The sequence below is a fragment of the Protopterus annectens genome, chromosome 1.part0 (genome assembly GCF_019279795.1).
Source record: "Protopterus annectens isolate FY-2018-M chromosome 1.part0, PAN1.0, whole genome shotgun sequence".
Classification (NCBI taxonomy): domain Eukaryota; kingdom Metazoa; phylum Chordata; order Ceratodontiformes; family Protopteridae; genus Protopterus; species Protopterus annectens.
Genome location: NC_056725.1, coordinates 504,150,996 through 504,171,864, shown reverse-complemented (window position 1 = coordinate 504,171,864; position 20,869 = coordinate 504,150,996). Strand labels below are relative to the sequence as shown.

At 40.1% G+C, this 20,869-nt stretch overlaps 1 protein-coding gene across 2 annotated transcripts in view; it reads left to right on the top strand.

Annotated features, from left to right (window-relative positions):
- The window catches only part of NFKBIE (NFKB inhibitor epsilon), a 488,349-nt gene that overhangs the window by 229,110 nt on the left and 238,370 nt on the right, over positions 1–20,869 (top strand). For both annotated transcript variants that reach the window (XM_044060874.1, XM_044060865.1), the window contains exon 2: positions 3,587–3,689. In XM_044060874.1, coding sequence (XP_043916809.1) covers positions 3,587–3,689 — 103 coding nt within the window. The remainder of the gene's footprint in view (positions 1–3,586; positions 3,690–20,869) is intronic.

The following is a 20,869-nucleotide window of genomic DNA, read 5'->3' as shown; positions in this document are numbered from 1 at the left end:
CGAATGGAGGACCGCCACTGTCATCCGTTTGCACAAAGGTGGAGAGTCCACCGATCCAGGAAATTACAGACCCATCAGCCTAACTAGAATGATCTGAAAGGCCATAGAATAGATTATCATGGACCTCATTAACAAGGACGTTGGCAGTCTCCAAACATTCGATCCCACACAGTTTGGTCTCATCAAGGGAATGTCATGCCTGTTAAATTTGGTAGACTTCTTTGAAACGGTCGCCAAAACCATAGATGAAGGGAAGAATGTGTACACCACCCACCTTGACCTGGCCAAAGCCTTCTATACTATTCCCCACTTTGGTATAATAGATACATTTTCTTGACTAGGCATCAATCCATATGTTACCAGTTGGGTAGCAAACTGGCTCACTGATGGAACCCACCTAGTCAAAATAGGGGAAGCCACCTCAAGCAGTAAACCTGTAAAATGCGGTGTACCCCAGGGATCGGGTTTGGGGCCTCTGTTGTTTGAGATGTACTTTTCTGAGGTGCAGGCCAAAACCACTGGGCTATGGCTGACAAAGTTTGCAGATGACTGCAGGCTGGGCGCTGTCATAAATTCCCCTAGTAATGTGGCTATCCTCAGAGAGTCTCGCCCAAACAAATGACTGGTGCCAGAAACAAGGCCTCAAACTGAATGCCAAAAAATGCACCATCCCATTTGGGGAGAGTGACATCCCCACAAATGATCACATTACAAGGTCCTAAGCACGCAGTCAGTCATGAGGGACTTGGGCACCCAGGTGGCTAGCAAACTGACCACCATATTGCTTCCACTGTACGGAAAGCTTTCTACATGGCCCCCCTCATTAGTAAGGGTATCTTGTCTAGGGACAAGGAGGTCATAACATCCCTGTATTCTTCCCTTATAAGACCCATTATTGAGTACAACGCCCCTTTTTGCATGTACCTCACAAAGCACATGCAGCAGCTCGAAAGACCACAGAGGTTCCTCACCAAGATAATCCAGGCCTCAAACATCTACTCTACACAGATAGGCTAAAAGCCCTGTCCCTCTACTCAGTCTCATACAGACTCCTCAGAGGTGGCCTCTGTCTGGCATACAAAGCAATCTCAGAATCCGCCTTGATGGGACTGCTGCATATCCACAAGTCAAGCTGTACTCGAGTAACCTGCACCTGTGATCTCAAGCTGGTCTGTGACATCCATAGGACTTGTTGGAAGGACAGATTTGTGTCCCAGAGACTCCCCCCTTCTGTGGAATAGACTCCCTCTCCACATCAAGCAGAGTATCTCATTAGCCCTTTTTAAGCGCAACCTGGATAACTGAATAGCGAATAGAAAATACACCCCTGGGAATTCCACCTGTATCCTTGTTGGACAGGGATATCGGGTGCTGACTTGTTGGAGCAATGGCTAAATTCTTGGCTAGGGTGTAGCCTAGTAACTTCCTATGGTGTTTGTGTTTGAGGATTTCTGAGGAAGGGAGTTTTTATGTAGGGGCTTTGGTAGGTTGGATGGTGAGTTTGTTTAGGTGGGGCTAGGGTTGGGATGTACATCTCTGCTCTCTACTATTTTATTGGGGAGGGTAGTGACGCTTTTGAGATTATGGAGTAGTAGTTTTAGTACTTTCTTGCACTGGAGTTCAGGGTTTTGTATTTGATGTAGGTTAGTAATGTATGTCTTTTGAGTAAGGTTTTGTGTATGCTAAAAAGGGATAGCCAGATTAAGGAGTTGTATATCTGGACAGGGGGTAAGTAGATTTTTGTAAAGGACTTGGTTTAAGTACGTAAGAAGCAAGATCTGGAGTGAATGTGAACTTTAACTTCTAATGACAGATGTATTGTAGGCACAGTTGTTGGAGAGCCCATGTTCAACAGGCGTAGGGCAGAGACCTATTCTCGATAGGATGCCAGTCTAGCACAGAGCATACATACATGCACAGACTTACAAGTATTTTTAAAAACTTGCCAGGTCAGCTGTAAGCCTCTGGTTGGAATGTGGGAGAAAAGTGAAGACCACAGTCAGCAACCAGGCCAGTTAACCTAGCTGTGTGGCAGTAGTGTCACCTATTTTACTACAGTGTTGATTGGTTTGGATAAAACCAAGGCTTATTAGTTTTCGATGTTGTAAAGTGGTAACCTAGACCAACAAAACATGAGAGTATATGCTTGATTCAGGGCCTGAGAAATTTTTGCTTTTCTTATAAAGGGCTTTGGAGACACACCACCTTGAGTAATATGAGCAGTTTAGGGGGATACATAGGAAAAGGAGGTTAGATTGAAGGAGGCTAGCCAATTTGGTATAATTTGTGTAGAAAAAGTACATTTGAATATGCTATAATTGAAAAAAGTAGGAAGAGATGTATAATATGAGTATATAAAATTACTAGGAATAAATTGTTTTAATAATAACTAGGCATGTCAACTGGTCATAGTCATTATTACAAGGATAAATGCATTGCATACGGACAGGTTAGAGTAGCCAGTCAGTGTGTTTTCACATAGCATTAGCAAACTGGAATACCCTGACAAAACAGACAAAGGCAGGATGAGAATGTGAAAGTACCACACATATACAGTACACAGATGTCTGAATTGAAAACTGGACCATTAGAGTGTTTTGATTTTCAGCAAAAAAAAAAAATAGACACTGGAATCTGTCTTTCAAACTACAACCCATGTGTAACTGAGCACACAGCACACAAACAGTTGCTGTGAAAGTATTTCCATATTTCAGTTATGCTATGCAAGAATCTGTATAACAGTGATTGTTAATTAACTGATTTCTTCTTCAAGTTTTTTGCAGTTAGTACTACTGTTTCAACATAACCATTAGACTGTATGTGTAGTTTAGGCTTGACTTAAGATGCTAAAATTCGAAAGTCTAATATTAGGATACAGATACCATTGTCTTCTGTTGTTGTGTAATGAAACGGTGTAATTGTACAGTGTAATGTTCTTCCAGAAGGCACTTTTTTAATAAGTAAACAACAACCCGCTACATTTACAACAAAAATAGTTCTCCCTTCTTTTGGAATTTTGTTTACTTCAGCATTAGGTGTTTTATTTACTTCAAGCATAATTCTCAACTGGACTTTCATGTTCAAATGACCAAAATAAAAATGGCAATATCTGGCTTTATGTAGAGGTTTTACATTACCTTTGTAGGTGTGAGACCACCAGTGGTTCTTGATGAGAGAATAAGAGACAGATTATGGCATGCATTCAGGAAGCTGGAAACAAAAAGGTTGGTAAACCATGATTAACTTTGCAGACAGTGGTCTCATTTTGAAGATCTGTTATGGTAAGTAGCTGTACTTTATCAACAGTCTACTGAACCTGTAAATAACATTATTAAAAGAAAGAACCAGATTGAGCATAAAGAAGCTGCTTCAGGAATGGAAGACTGCAATTCCTGATGAAATAGCAGAATAGGTGTGGAAGAGTCTGCTAGTATAAATGCAGAGAGGTACATACTTTTATTGATATGGAGCATTGTGCCATGAACATGGATAAGAGCAACTGTGATATCTGCAGGCAGCTGCTATTGTTTGATCCTTGTACAAAATGTGCCATGTGGCTGATATTTGTGTTTTTCTTTTTATTCAGTTTTCTGCATCTAGCCATAATCCATGGAGTATTGGGACTTGCTTTGCAGTTCATCTTGGTTGTTCCAAAGGAGATTTTGGAAATTCAGAATGATCTCTTACAGGTAAGAGGCATTTCCCCTTCATAGATAATTTTACAGTGCTTGGGTGTAGGACTTAAGCAGGGGCACCTTATTTAAACTAGTGTATTTTCCACTTGTTTTTAGAAGGAGCATGTTACCTGTGCAGTAATTATTACCTTCTGATTTTTGCTCACTATATTAACTAATGATTATGACAATTTTTTTCAAGTTTTGTCCTGTTTAACGGGCATTACTTGTTGTGCATCATTATTCAACCTTGTCATACTTGGTGAGATCCTGCTATAGAACTTAGAATTGCCTATCTCATGTAGTCTCGCTACTTGAAAGCACTGAACCTGCGACCGTCACTTCTCAGCACTTGAAACAAATAATTATTTGACTATATTTTAGTTTGGGGTTCTCTGTCTCAAAAATTTTCTTTAGTTGAAAATTTCCAGTTATTACTTTTATTATATTTTCTTTTTTCATATTGTAAACAATTTCTTATTTTGGGCAGTTATATTTTTTCCTTCAGTTTTGTTGTCTATGTTTATGCCCATTTTCATTCCTGGAATTCATCACAGCTAAAACCTGAGTAACTTTTTCCTGCACATCTTTGTTCTTAACTGCTCCTGTGGAGACAAATAGTATGAGAACACATACACTTTTGGTGCTTTAGAAATGACCGCTCTGTGGACAGTTGTGAGCACAATATATAACTCTGTAAGAGCTCTAGCATTTGAAAGTAGACTCCCCGTGTACATATTCTCAACTGAAACTGACTAGAAAGAAAAAGGCAAGAGAAGCAATGAAGTAAGCTGTAGTATAGAATTGATATTCTCATCTACTGACCGTGCCAACTGCTTTTATAAACTGACAACTAGATTAGAAGACAGTGGCTGCAGAAGGTTTACCCTTTCTGGCTTTCATGTCAGGGATAAAGAGACAGACTCCTGGTCCTTTTATCGTTTATGCCAGTACAGGGTCAACTGAGTTCTCCACGAAGCATGGAACAGGAACGGATGTTGATTACTTCAGGGCAGATATTGGCCACTAGCCCAGGCCAAGAGGCTGGCCTTCAGCCACTACTGCAAAACTGGCAAGCAGTAAAATAATCCTGTGTCCAATAGCTCTTCTTTGGATGAACCATCTTGTATAAATACTGTGTGTCTTGGCTTTGTGACACTGAATGTTGGCAAACTGTTGTCTGACCATCCATCATCTGTCCCTATTTCTAGTATTGCTATAACTTCATCAGTGCAGCAGTTGACGTCACTTGGATCAACACCACTTAGACCAAGGTTACCAGTAGTTTGCATGAAAAGAATACAAGAATGGGAAGGTGAGGAGTTAGTGATTTAACTGTCCCTCTTGGATCATCACCCTTCTTCAGTTTTGCACTAGGATCAACATGATCAACAGAATTTTTTTCATTTAAAGACAGATGCAAGTCTAGAAAAGATGAACCTTTGTTTGAAGGCCTGTTTAGGTTTATAGACAGGCTACAGTCAGTGATTGTACAGCTACATAGGAAAGAAAAGCAGAAAACTCTTTTTTCCCCAGGCATCTTTTTCTGCTCAACTCCAGTCTGTAGCAGATCAAGATCGGAATCCATGTTCATTAAAGATGCTGCCTTTTAAACATTGGAATGACTTCTAGACTTTGTGTGCGTGTATAGTGGTTGTGGCACAACATTGTAACTGGGTGAATAGTGGTTGTGGCACAACATTGTAACTGGGTGAAACAAGTCATTTTTGCTTGGGGAAGATACTGGACCAACTTTTAAAAGAAAGTAGGAGAGCCACTGGGACACTTCATTAATCATGTCACACTTACTACAAATTGGGCCATTAACGACACAGACTTATCCATTCTTACCAGTTATGTCCACCAGATAGCATACAAATTAATACAATTGCTACAAGACAACCAGAAATACTTGGCAAAAAGACAGTATAAAGCCTCCTAGTGTCTCACCCATAACCTTTAAAGGTCTGTTAAAACAGCATAAAAGTAAGCCTCATCCCATCCTCTATAGATGGGTATTTATTTAAAGGCAAGCAGCCACCCGTCACAATTAATACTTAAGTAAATACATGCTGTTCCATTCATTATTTAAACCACCATCATTTTAAAGTGCCAAATGTGTAACTCCATTATGCTCTTTTTATATAATCCATGTTCTTTCATAGTCCTGTTTTTTGTATTTATTTATTTTGCATTTGTTTACCAGAGTATTACACTGATCACAGGCAATTTGCCTGTACTTATCTGAGTGTAATAATTCACAAAGAATAAAAAAGTGCAACAGATTAGCAGTGTAAGTTGTGCATATCTGTAACATAATGTGAGGTAATAACATCTACTAAAAACTACCAGATATAGCAACAATTATGAGAGATGAGCACATTTGACAATTTTAAATATGTCAGGTTTATGTCATGGTGGAAATGTTATGGGGTAATGAGTGTCAGTACAGGGGAGTGTGCGGGGGGGGGGTGAAGTTAAGGTGTTAGTAGTTGACAAAGTCAGGCTAGAGATTGGGCTTGCTGTTCAGCAAGTAGTTTGATTTGGTGTGGATCATTTTTTTTTTTTTTAAGTTTATCTTTGAAGGTGAGGGAAGTGAGATTGCAGTTCACTTAGATGAGAGGAGGGTTACCATAGTTTAGGAGCGAGGATGGACAAATAGTAGTTGGTGCAGTGTAACCTGGTTTGTGGGGGTTGGAGTGTGTGGGGAATTTGGAGGAGTGTGTGAGGTTGTATTGTGTGTATGTGGTATAACGTTTGGCATGTAGTAGTGGGAATCCATTAGACTGAAGAAGTTGGAATATGAAAGCGCTTAGCTGCAGTGGGAGCCATTTTGCCTTTTTGGGGATGAGGTGGTGGTGCTCGTGAGAGGATGAGGTAGTGATGAAGCAACAGGATTTGTATTCAGTAGTCTGTAATGTGGAAGAGTTTTTCTTAGAAGCTGTGGCTCTTACAGATGGTCCGTATTCAGTCTTGGCCAGGACTCTTGCCTTTTGCAGGCCTAGCTGGTTTTGATAAGCAAGATGAGATTTTCCTGGCCCAGAAAAGAAGTGTTAACTTTTTTGCTAGTGATATTTTCAATATGGGTATGAAATGTTAGAGACTGGCCCTAACCACAAGCCAGGGTATTTGAAGGGAATGGTTATGTCTGTTAGTGTGCAGCAAAGGATAGTAATATCATAGAATCATAGGTGGTTACTAGGCTAATGGCCCAGGGGGGCTTACAAGCCTAGCCAATAGTTTATCCCCAAAAATAAACCTCAGTCAGCACATGACACCCTTGTCAGTGAGGGACACAGGTCGAACCCCTGGGATGAATGTGTGGTTTCCTGTCTACTTGTGAAGGTTGTGCTTGAAGAGGGTCAGCGAGGTGCTCTGTTTGACGTGTATGGGAAGTCAGTTGAAGAGACTGGGCAGCGTCTGAGAGACGAACCTGTCTCTCCACCAGGTTTTGTTGATGTTGCACATTAGATTTAGCCTTTTGAATGGGTACTGCATGAGGAGTTAGACTTATGGATATGGAGCATCTCTAGTAGGGTAGTGTCCGTGATTGCCTTGAAGCGAGACACTGATCACCCCTGAGCAATCTGTATGATACCAAGTAGGGTGATTGTGATTTGAGCTTGTCTGCATAGGACAGGTGTTGGAGGCCATGGATTCTTTTTGTGGGGTATTTCAGTGGCCTTTCCAGTTGGTGCAGATGTTTGGAGAAGTACATCCCAAACAGGGTGTTGTATTCAATTATTGCTCTAATGAGGGAGGCATATAGAGAGGTAATAACCTCCTTTTATCTGGATGCAGTCCCTTTACTTATGAGATGAACAAATTAAAAGGTTTTACTGATCACTGCCGCTACATGATGGCTGAATGTGAGGTTGTATTGAATGACTCTGGTAATTTTTAACTTTTTGTGGTGCCAAACATTATGCTGTTGTTTTTATAGGGTTAACTGTTATTGTGGTTAATTTGCTAGGAACTGAGAGATCTAGTCCTTTTGCATTTGTGTTTCAGTTGCAGAGTGGATGTGGCTAGAAGGATTACCGTGTCATAAGCTCAGAAGATGAAGTCGAGAGTAGGAGGGTCATGAGGTAGTTTATTAATGAAAATAAAGAAGAAAAACTTGGACAGAACCTTGGGATACTCCCACTGAAAAAAATTGTGGGTTGAGTTGAGGAAGAGTTTAACTTTGAAGAATCTGTTTGACAAGACGTCTTGGAATCAGGTGAGGGATGGATTACTAATGTCAGTGTTCTGAGGAGAGAGGGAAGTGGGAGTTGGTGGTTGATTCAGTCAAAGGCTTCAGTGAGGTAACCAAATATTGCACTTGTCAGGTTACCTTTGCCCTTGTTGAGAAGATTATAATTCGATACCAAAGTGCCATCATTGTACTATGACCTGTCTAGTATCCATGCTGCTTTAGGGTAAGGTGTTGGTATTGCTGAATGTAGCTTGAAGAGTTGAAAATGTAGCTTGAAGAGTTGAATATAATTTTTTCTGACACCTTGCCAAGAATGGGTAAGATGGAAGGCAGGGTATTTTGAGGATCAAACTGTTTGAACATTGGATAATGAGTGCTGTTTTCTAGATGCTTGACATTTTACTAAGCTTAGGTAGTTTAGGTACAGTGGCGTTGAGGCAGAAAGTCAGACGTCTTTATTTACAAAATGAATAGCTGCTAAACTTTTCTGTTTGATTTCTAATGTCCCGTACAATGCCCTTGCAGTCTTATCATAAACAACTTTGTAGTTTCATCTGTGTTGCAGGAGCATATCTGGGCATAAATAAGTTGCACAGAACAATAGGTACAGGTAACACACAGTAAAAAAAATATCTACTGAATTAATTTCATCAGAACTTCTTTAAACATGCCACTGCAAATATTACTAATATCATTAGGTAAGATTGGAGAGTGCTTCTCACAGATCCTTTTAAAACTAAAATGTGTGTGAATTGCCATTAATTTCTTAAAATCATGTCATGGTATAAGCTTTAAAGACTCTGATTCATGATTAATTTTACAAGCCAACAGGCCCATGTGGTCAGATAAGTTATTACAGAGGTACCCATGCTGTAATCTGTATTCAGTCTGTTGGTGTGTTGGGCAGACTTGTTGGTTTGGCTTATAATTTCATCATTTCAAAGCTACAATACTTAAGAACCTAAACTTAGTAATAGAGAAGTATTGTTATGAAGGTATATGTCATAAGGAAAGCATAAGGATTTTGAAATTTGGCACTTTAGATCTTGGTGGTTTATACAATGAATGCAGTCTGTGGAAGGATTTACTTAAGTGTTCATTGTGACTGACAGTTATTAATTGCTTGCTTATATGTGCTGTTCCTTTTTTCTGCTGTTTTCATACTTTCTGGAAGGCTTTGCCAAGGTACAAGACTATATTAAGTACTTACTTTGTAGTTATTTTTTAATCATTCATTCATTCATTCATTCATGCAGAGCTGGTTGTCTGATGATTTTCCAGTTTGTCATCCTTATTAAGGTCTGGTGTAATTGTTGCACTCACCCTTAGGAAGCTGTTTTAAACCCACATTTTCTAGCAAATGATTGATTTCTAACTTCTCCTTTCTCAAGGAGTTGTTTTATGGATCTTTGCTTGGATCCTTTCTGTGTGCCCTTAACCTTCTATGGCCCATTTTATTCTGTTTCCTGGAACCTTCACAGTATTGGTAGTGCATTCACAGGGTAAGGAATTATCTAGTGGCAATAGACCAACAGTGATATATGGTCATCTTCCTATTTGATCTCTCAGCAGCATGTGACATTTTACTGCTTTTTCCTTTCAGATGTCCTCACACTTGTTTGACATGCCTAGTAAGTTTCTCAGCTGGTTTCCATCTTGGTTGTTGGAACGGTTATAGAAGATTCTCTTGGATAGGTTCCTCCTTGATCCTGTGTGTTGCACAGCTTGCTGCACTCTTATGTCTGTGTTATTATTTTTCATGTACATGCTACCACTGGAAGATGTTGTAAGTATTGGGGAGGGGGCAGGTTAACTTTGTTTCTTAAACAAATGGTTTGCTGCTATAACTGTCATTCCCACATGACAGGATGGTGACTCTATTTCTTAGTCAGTTATATAGAAAACATCCTGAATTACATTGTATTCAATAGACTGAAAACTCCTTCCTAACTAGATGGAGGCAGTAAGCTTGCATGTGACCAGCAAGTCCTGCTTGGGTCCACTTCTTCCCTTTTGTAATTTTTTGAGAGAAATCAGCTTGAGTTTACATGTCAAATGTGCTTTCTGGGCATCATTGAAAACTAGCTGCTGTCACTAAAGGACCAGGTGTAATCAGTTGTTAAATCTTTGTTGTCATCTAAAGATTATAACCCAGATGATCATCTGGTCAAATATCGGTTAGAGCAAGAAAAAAGGATCCCCAATGGGGTACTTACCTTTTAGAAGACTTCAAGAAGACATAGCTGCAGTCACTCTTGCTCATTTTTCTTCCCTCATGGACTGTTGCATCATCTTTTACTTTGAGGTAACGTGTTCTCAGTTGTCACAGTTTTGGAGTATAATGTATTGATATTCTTTGTGTTTCACTGCTGCATTCATCGCATTTGTGTTATCTGCCGGCAGGTAGCCCTCAGTTGGCCTGAAAACCAGAGTCTTGGGATTTCTGCGTCGGATGCTGTCGCTTCTTCCTTGACGTCAGGTCGTCAGGGATATAAAACATGCAGCTGACGCCATTACGTCAGTATTTCTTGCCGTGCAGTGCCCGAAGCAGAAGCAGTTCGCAAGTCCCGGTCGGCCACCTCCTGAAGCTTTCGTTTTTCGAGTTTCAGACCTGAAGTCTTCTAAAAGGTAAATACCCCATTGGGGATCCTTTTTTCTTGCTCTAACCGATGCCAGAAAAAATTAATAACTGTTTTGCATGTGGAAGGCAAATACCCCACAGAGATTTTCATTCTTGCTGCGCCACCTGTTTAGGCCCATACCACAACGTCCCTCGCTGTCAGTTTTGTGCCTTGTTCAATGCCCAAACTATTTGGTTCTGGGCTATTTTTGTCACTAAATTCTTTCTCTATGTCCATAATCCGAAATAGCTTCGGTAAGCCATCTGACTACCAATCTTCCGAAAAAACGTAAGGATAAAGACAGAGACAGACCACATAGGTCCAAAACTGCCGACGACACTTCCGTTAAGCTAGTCTCCAGTCAGCCAGTACTCAGTGAGGTGCTTTCGCAGCCCCTGATACCCGCTTCTACAAATTTGCAGGCCTCTACTGAGACCCATTCGGAGTCTGGAATGCCACGAGATGCTTAGACTATGGAACCTGCGGATGTCTCTACCTTGGATGAGTCCAGAGCTGCTATGCAGACACCGGCTTCTGAGGGTGTATTCGGGCCTTCTGATTTTCATATTAAACTGACTTCTTCGTTTCAAACCAAAAATACCGGATTTCTCAGGCCTAGAGTTCGCACTACGCCTAGAAAACTGACAACCAAAGCGCATTCTCAGGCCCACATGCCACAAAAACAAATGCTTAGAATGGCTGAAGACCTTGTTACTTTAACTGAGGGAAGTCAACCTTCCCACTCAAAAAGACCAAGAACTGATTTTCCTTCTGATTCTTCAGATCATGAGTCTGATAACTCTGACCCTTCTGATTTCTAGGACATGCCCTTATCTACCTATGAGGATTTTGATGCAGAGGATTCCATTCCCTCTGCTTCCCCACCAGAAAATGTATCTTTTGGTGAAACCCTGCATACCCTTAGAGAGCATTTCTGCTGGGAGAGCCAGAACTACTCTCAGTCCAAAAAGAGACTCTGGGGAAGTTTTAAATTTGCCTCAGCACAGGCCTCTAGCTATCCCTCCTGTTCTGGAAATTGTAGATGTCTTCTTGGAATCCATTCTTACCCCTGATACTTTGCCTCCGGCTCCCAGGAAACCTGACAGGTACTATGGAGTACCTGACTCCCACAAATTCCTCTTTAAGAATCCTCTTGCAGATCCAGAGACTGTTTCCCAGGGACCTAAAGGCGTTAAGGCTTCAACAGCCAAATATCCTACCCCTTTGTACAGGGATTCTAGGGCTTTAGACAAATGGGGTAAGAAGGTATACACCTCTGCTACGCTTGCCATCAGGGCTTTAAATTGCCAGTTTCATATGTTAAAGTATCAGCAACATATTACGGAACTAAAACAGAAAATGATGTTGATTCCTGATTGTGCAGAACATAAAGATTTACAAGATTTAATGCATTCTGCTAACCAAGTTGGTAAACATATTTTGCAATGTGGTTTTGATGCCTTAGAAGCATATTGCAGGGCTGCTGTCACTGGGTCTTTTCTTAGAAGGCATGCTTGGCTTAAGGAACAAACCTTGCCAGACCATGTCAAAGCAAAATTACTAGATGCACCATTAAACCAAGAGTGTCTGTTTAGCAATAAAGCAGAAGTCCTCAAAAGGATGGAGGATAAAGCTAAATCTATGCAAACTGTTTAAGATTACTTACAGGTACAGTCACCTAGATTCAGTAGGCATTGGCCTTATAAAGTGGTCTTTTCCAGTCCCTCCCAGACTTTCTCAGTCCAAGCCCAGGGGCAGCAGACCACCAACACTACAGTCTCAGGGTATGCACAGATGTAAGCAATGGAGTGCTCCTACCTCTAAAACGGAGTAGTAAGCCGACATCTTATTTATTTGTTTTATTGATTTTTCAATAACAGTCATTTGAACAACAAAATATGATAAGACTATGTACAGATTTTACAAAGGCCTCAAGCAGTGTATAAGGAGAAAAACGGAGGAAGAAAAAAAGAAGGAAAATAAAGGGAACAACAAGTGATATAAAATGTAAAGTGGGGTACAATATTCATTCATTCATACTTTCAATATGACTAGATGGAGACGTATCTGAATTAACTGACTGAATAAGAGAATGAACTTTTGTCCAAGGGTTGTTGGTCCATTTTCTTGGATATATTCTTGATTCTTTAACTTTTATTTCCATTGACGCTACTTCATCCAAGAGGGTCATGAAGTCTTGTAAGGTTGGAATGAAGGATGACTTCCATCTTCTTGTAATACATTTTTAGCTACTACTAGAATTGTCCAAAGAAGATATTTATTTTTGTTATTGAATACAATAGATTCATTTACATTCAGAAGAATTAAAGGTTTTGATAATTTAAAGGAATCAGTAAAGATGGCTTGGAGAATATTTTCAATATCATTCCAAAGTTTCTTAATGTGAGAACAATCATAAAAGATGCAAGACCAATCGGCCTTACATTCTAGAGAGCATCTCCAACATATCACCTGTTCAGAGGAGTTAAATTTAGCAATTTTACTAGGAGTGCAAAAAACTGTATGCAAAAATTTCCAGGAGAAAATCGTCCATATTTGTAAATTAGAGGTTAATTTAAAGAGTGTAAAATTTTTTATTTATTCATAGGAGATGGGGACAATGTGCAATCTCTAGTAACAAAATCCCAAAATTTCTGATTAGGAGTAGTTTTATAAGTAATAATTTTATAAATTTTTTAGATTAAGTTCACCATGCAGTATTTCATACATACGAATTATAAATTTGGGTGATGAGCTATAGGAATAGCTCTGTATTCTTCTGCACAAATCTTGAGTGAATTGAGAACTAGCCAGTCTGATGATCTGTATTCTTCTGCACAAATCTTGAGTGAATTGAGAACTAGCCAGTCTGATGATGGTATGCATTACTGTGATTGCAAGTAATTCCTACAGTTTGACTAGCTTGAACCTAAGCCTCTATAGTCGCTACCGACTGTGGTGCGACAATGCCCTGAGGCATCAGTATTTGTAATTAGTGCAACACTTTAATAGCTTGACTTTAATAGCGGCCGATAATACCCGGTAGGGCCAATTAACACACCATTTGATTTAGAGGCCATTGCATTACTTTTCTGGACATCGCAGACGGATTATTCCGTTTATTTTATACCCACATTGTTTGTCTACATTGGTGCGACATTTAGTCACAGGGAACTGTTCATGGTTGCTTCTTGAACTGTTCTGTAGCTGTTTTAGCCCTAACAAACACTGGCGTAATACGCCAACTCCACGTGTCTGTGCTAACCTCTCATTGCCCTGGCAGTCGCTACCCCATGGTGCTCTACAAACACATTGTTATTCTGCTTTCTGCAGTATTAATAGTTGAAGTCTGCTTAGTTTTTTCATGTATTTAGTCATAGATTTTATTGCAGATTGATAATACTTTTAGCATATCATTTTTACCTGCTTAGTAACACTTTTATGTATTGCATTGTGTCTCTGCTACTCTGTGACTAACTCTTACTCATCTCTCCTCCTGTCTCCAGTTGTTATTGCCCTGTTTTTCCCTTGGGACCTGCCTGGGTGGATACATTCAATGTACTAAGGTCACCTACCTCATCCATACATTTTGCTTAGGCAATATACTGCTCTGCTGCCTCAAATCCCACTTGGACATTGGAACAAAGTCTCCCAGAGGATACTAAGAAAGTATGTGTGTGTGATAATACTTGGGCCTCCACTGATTAGAACTCTATTTATTTGTTAGTTATTCAAGCTATCTCCCTGCCAGGTCAGCCAGCAGCCTAGACACTTCTCTTTTCTCCCATCCACTTCTCTCCCATCTCTTCCCTGGGTTTCACCAGCCCTTCCTTATTTTATCTTACTCAGCCCCTAGACCTACCTAGTTGGCCTAGTGCATTCTCTGCATTGACCACTAGAGGGCGTCCCCTCCCCACTGTCACTACTTTTCCCTCACTTATTTCTTGCTTTACTCTGCCAATATCTTCATCCTTACTTTCCCATCCATATTATATATAGTATTCCTTACTTACCCTGCCACTACTTACTCTCCTCTAATCTTTGCTCCACTGATAGGCTCTCGATCCTCTCCTGGTTTCTTCCTGCTCCGTTCGCCCTGCGGGCTCACTCCGCTCCCCTACCCTGCCCCCAAATCCCACCCGCCCCCAGTGCATCTAGCTATATCCCTCTTGTTTCCACACCCACATTTTCTCTACACCAATCACCCACCAACACCGTGTCACACCCCATCAGCCTGTTATCCAATTTCAAACCACTCCCACAGGCACTACATTTCAATACATCCCACTTCTAACACACTCACTCACCTACCTATCCTAATTACATCCAGCTCTACTCCCACATCTCTTTCTTTATACACTACTTTAGCTAAATCCTTCATATCCCTTGCACTATACCATATATATTGACAATTACAACATTCAATACTAGTAACCTTCTCAACATGCCTACATACCCTTATTCCATCCTATGTCTTCTATCACTTTCTCTTAAACTATCATACCTGTATCACCTCACCCAACCTGTCATTTCTTACCATCCACAACTTTACCACACAACCTACCACCTGAATACCCCTCTCCCACAATCACACTATCCCATCTCTCCCCATCTTCACCCAATAACACAGCTCCTCACCTTCTCATTTAAACTCCTCACCCCTCAGAAATACTCTATCCCCACAACAAATAAACACCCCTTAATCATTTCAGATGACCCAAACCATCTTAATACTCTAATCAACTATCTTTCATACCCCATCTTCCATCTCTTTATCTGCCTTTTATCTGGTGATGTCCATCCTAACCCCGGCCCCTCCTCCTCCTCCTCCTCCCCACACAAGCCTGTATACTTTACTTCTCTAAACTCACAAAGTATAGTGAATAAAGTCCCCACCCTCCACGCATGGCTCACACATAACAAACCTGATATACTATCTATTTCTGAAACTTGGTTAAAGCCCTCCATAAAAGATTCTGAAATAACTCCACCCAGCTACTCAATCATTAGAAAAGACAGGACCCAAAAGAAAGGCGGTGGAGTTGCCCTCCTTTATTCCTCTTCCTTGCTAGTTGCCTCATATAACAAACCTACCCCAACATTTAACAATGCTGAATTACTCCTCTCTCTCCTCCAAATTAATAAACACAAACACATTTGCCTAGCATCCCTCTACATTCCTCCAGGGGACAATATTTCTACACTTGAAAACATCCTCTCTGATGATATTAACAATGAAACCATAATTCTTGGAGATATCAATATTAACTGGGCCTCCATCCAGTCTCCAACCAACCCTCTTAACATCAATCTATACAACTTCTCCCAGCTAATCAACACCATAACTCACCCTTCTAAAGACCCCTCCAGTGGCACCATTCTTGACTGGGTTCTAGTGTCACACCCCCACTATTTTACAAGCAGCGGTACTCTTCCCGACCCTCTTGGTGATCACCTGCCCACTTTCACCCACAGACTCCCTTGCATCTCTAATCGCACCCACAACTACATCACTACCCGCAATGACAAAAACTTTAACCCTTCAATTTTCATTGATTCCCTGAAAACTATTAATTGGAACAATTTAAAAACACTGCCCCTAGAAGAAGCTGTTGCCCATTTTAACTCCACATTTCTAGGAATACTTGATTCCCAAGCCCCTCTAAGAACAAAAAGAATAAAAACTAACTCAGCCCCCTGGCTAACCAAAACTACTCTCTCCACCATGAGGCTTAGAGACAAAGCCTGGGGACTCTATCTGAGAAACAAGACACCAGACAAACATATTGCATATAAAACCCTTCGTAATAAAGTAAAAAAGCTAATAATCTCTGATAGACAAACATACTTCCTCACACTCCAGAACAACAATAAAACCAACCCCCAAAGATTCTGGAAGGGAATTTCCACCCTCCTCAACCCCAGCAAACCACCCACCCCTACCCCAGACCCAAACATCCAAGACCTAGACTTAGCTATTCAGTTTAACTCCTTTTTCATCGACTCTATTAGTAAACTCACCTCTTCCTTCTCATCCTCCCCCACCATCCAACACACCCCTCCTCCTATCACAATCAACCCTACCCCCATCTCCACTTCACATGACCCATCTTCCACCTCTTCCACTACTATTACTTCCCCATCAACTGAACCCTCCTCAAACTCGCCATCTCCACTTCCTCTCTTTTCACTTTAAAACCTGTATCTACTACCACTATTAAGAAACTCCTCCAGAAATTAAAGCCATGTACTAATGCCCTGATAACATTCCCTCTTATTTCCTACACATAGCTGCAGATGCCATTGCCTATCCCATTAGCATTCTAATAAACTGCTCCATCCAAGAATGCACCGTGCCTCCATTGAGGAAGCAAGCATTCATTATCCCCCTTCATAAAGGAGGCAACAACTGCAACATCAATAATTTTCGTCCTATTGCTATTCTATCCCCCATTTCAAAACTTCTGGAAAAGTGTGTTCACCTCCAACTCTTGCCACATCTCTTAGATAACAACCTGCTAACCCCTACTCAACATGGATTCAGGCCAAACCATAGTACCATGACTGCCCTCTTATCCTTTCTTGAGACTGTCAGTAATGCACGTGATACTGGACACATTGTCTCTACCCTACTTCTTGACCTATCCAAGGCCTTTGACACTATCTCACACAATCTGCTTTTAACTAAACTATCAAAACTCAACCTCTCTCCCTCTTCCATAAATTGGTTTTCTAGCTATCTGTCAAATAGACACCAAGCAGTTAGATGGAAGAAGGCTACTTCCCCATTCCTTAGCACCCCCACTGGTGTTCCCCAAGGATCTATTCTGGGCCCCCTCCTCTTCAATATATTTGTCAATGACTTCCATCAATCTATCCCTTTTGCAAACATCATTCAATATGCAGATGACTCCACCATTATCTGCTCTGCCATCTCCCCCTCACTGCTCCAAAAACTTACTCAGCAAGCCTTTTCAATAACTGAACACTGGATGAAAATAAACCACTTAGCACTCAATGCCTCCAAAACAAAACTTATGGTTTTCACCCCTTCCAAAGCTACCTCCTTCAATACCAACTCCCTCTCAATTACCAGCCTAAATAACACACCCCTAGAACTAGTCTCTGAAACTAAGCTATTAGGAGTACTAATTGACAATAGACTTAGTTACAATTCCCATCTACTACTAAATATAAAAAAAACCCATCAAAAACTAGGCATGCTCTACCGTCAGAACCAATACCTTACAAACTCCTCCAAAATCGCACTCGCTTCCTCTTTTCTCATTCCCTCCCTTCTCTATGGTGCTCCATTACTGACTAATCTTCAGGCCTCCCTAAAAAAACAACTTTCTTCCTGCTATAACAAAATAGCCAAATTCGCCAACAGCCACAGGTCCTCTACCCACCATTGTTCTTCCCTTCAAAAATTAAACTGGCTTGAATTACCAAACCAGCTTACATATATTCAGTTGACTTTCGCTCATAAGCTCATTTCCAGTCCTTCTCTTTGTCCCTCCCTGTCTTCTGCCTTCAGAATGCACCTACCAAACAGAGTCCTAAGGTCTAACAACCAAAACCTATTAATAGTACACAAACCATGTCATCCCCCAGGCAAACACTTACTATCTTTTAACCTTGCCCGTCTATGGAACTCACTTCCTCCATCCATTCGTACTATCACTAACAAATACATGTTCAAAAATCACTTCATACATATCTAAAATCCCAATGGGATTGTTCTTGCTCCCTCCCTCATAGATCTGTAACATTCCATCTCCCCTCACACTCATCCTATTAAAGCTTATGTTTCCTCACTATAGTTATTTAACAAAGACCCTCTGAGTTTCTTCTTCAATAACTCCCTGATTGCATATCTCAATACTGTTTTTATTTCTGAATGTTTCTCAAATTTATGCCTAATGTATTAATGTTTTATCTCTACTCTGTATAATTGTCTTGTAGTTATAGCATCTACTTAATTCTGTCTATATCACAGCTTTTCTCCCCATCTTTGAATGTTTTCTCAAATTCAAGCCTAAATGTATTAATTTTTATCTCTACTCTGTATAATTATCTTGTAGTTATTGTATGTACCTAATTTTGTCTATATTGGAGCTTTTCTCCCCAGGACTCCATTGAAAACGGGTTCTTTTGGCCCAATGGACTATCCTGGTAAACCAACTGCAAATAAATAAATAAATAAATAAATCTAATTTTGTGCATCTAGTGCAACTAGGTTCTTTATGCAGTGATACCAGCATGTCAGCATCCGACTCAGAAATCCCAAGACTCTGTTATTCAGGCTGACTGAGGGCTACCTGCAGGCAGGTAACCCAAATGTGATGACTGCAACAGTGAATACACTCGAATATCTGCATTTATAGTAAGTGTATACAACTGTACTTTTTAAACTTCCAAGGTCTGTATGATTTGAGTCCTGCCCATTTAAAGGAGCTGTTGATACCGTAACTGTTGACCTTTCTCCTCCTGCTTAGCTCATGTTGTGTTGGGTTTTGGTTCCCAGGATGTGTCTGAACTTTGTGTTCATTCTCTTTCTGTGTAGATGCTTCTTTTGTAGAGTTCACTTACCTTACTTGTTACAATGTTGTATTTCCATGGCCAGTTTTAAAAAGACACTTGTCACTTTTTATTCTGCAAATGTTTTACCAGTCAAAACTGATTTTTATTCTTTTCTTTTTTTTTTCTCCTTTATTTAAACTTCTAACACATTTATAGTTGTAGCTGTTTTGTTCTTTGCTTTTGTCTATTCATTTTATCAAGTGCTTCGGTACAAGTATCTAAATTAAATTAATTTTTATTATGACTGGTACAAAGGCTTGGTGGTCAGAAAAGCTAAGCATGATATACAGGCACTAGCCCTAAAGGAACCAGGTACAAGGTGTAGACCTCATGAAAACCACTTCCACCTGTTTTCCATTCTGAGAGCAGATCCTTCTGCAACATAGCAGGAGATTGTGCAGCCTCAGACAGAAACTTTGGCTGTTTTACCAGGCCTGGAATCTAGGGTGCTTGATGGGAAAGGGTTGGAGCTGGAGCTGCCAGCCTTAGTTTGGTCTGTCAATAACTATTTACATTTGTTTACTGGGATGACTCGACTGGGCAGAGCCCCTTTTAATCGAAGGCCCAGAACAAAAAGCTTCCCATGAATTTACATAAAGCAATAAGTAAAGATTTAACAGTACAATTTTCAAGCAGTTATACAGCAGAAAATAAGCAGAAAATTCACCAGTTTTATAAGTAGACATGAACAGCATACAATAAGCAGAAATTTAGCAATAACATTGAATACATCTAACATGATGAATTGAGATATCGTATTCATTCTTCTTGTGATCTATATTCTAGGTTGGAGCATGGATATAAAATAGCAAGAGGAGATGAAGTAATGAGAAAGAAAGCATAGAGTATCAGGAGTTAAAACAGGATTAACAAAAAATAGTAATTTATCCCATGATGGAGGAAGAGCAAATCCAATTATCCATGAGATACACTTTTTTATGACTTTTTAAAGGATTTGTTTGAAGAATCTACTCCTTTTATAGGGAATGGAATGGCATTCCACATTTTTGAGACATAATGTCTTCTCTTAAACCCTAAGAAAACAAAACTTCTCCTCTTCTTACCTACACACCTGTCCCCCTCTATTAATCTCACAATCACATCTAACAATGGCACCCTTATCTCTCCTGACCAAACTACCAAACTATTGGGTATTACAATTGACAACCTACTAAAATTTGATTTTCACATCAACTCCACCATAAAATCAACCAATAGAAAACTAGGTTCTCTTTACAGAATCAAAACTTTCCTAACCCCTGAAGCAAGAACTACCATAGCAAAAACACATCTTATCTCCACTCTACTATACGCCTCCCCCATCTATACTAATCTATCTAAACATAACATTAATAAGCTCACTACAGCCTACCACAACATTGCGAGATTTGCCACTGCCTCTCCATATAAAACACACCACTGCCTGAACCTCTCCAACCTAGGATGGCTTGAATTACCTCACCTAATACAGTACTATCAGCTTACAATTGCCCACAAAGCTCTTTACCATCCTGAAAACGTACCTATGCTCTCCACCCTTATAAAACCCTACAACAACTTAAAAACCTTACGCTCTTCCAATAAAATACTGATTCAAACATCTCTTGCAAAGAATACAGCAGGTGACTCCATATTCTCCAACTCAGTTGGTAAAATCTGGAACCAACTTCCTCTAGACATTTTAGTCCAGACTTCCACTTCACTATTTAAGACTAAACTAAAACTCTTTCTAACTAAACACTGGCTTTGCTCTTGTATCAATCCTAGTTGAGCTAGCTCATCTTACATCTCCT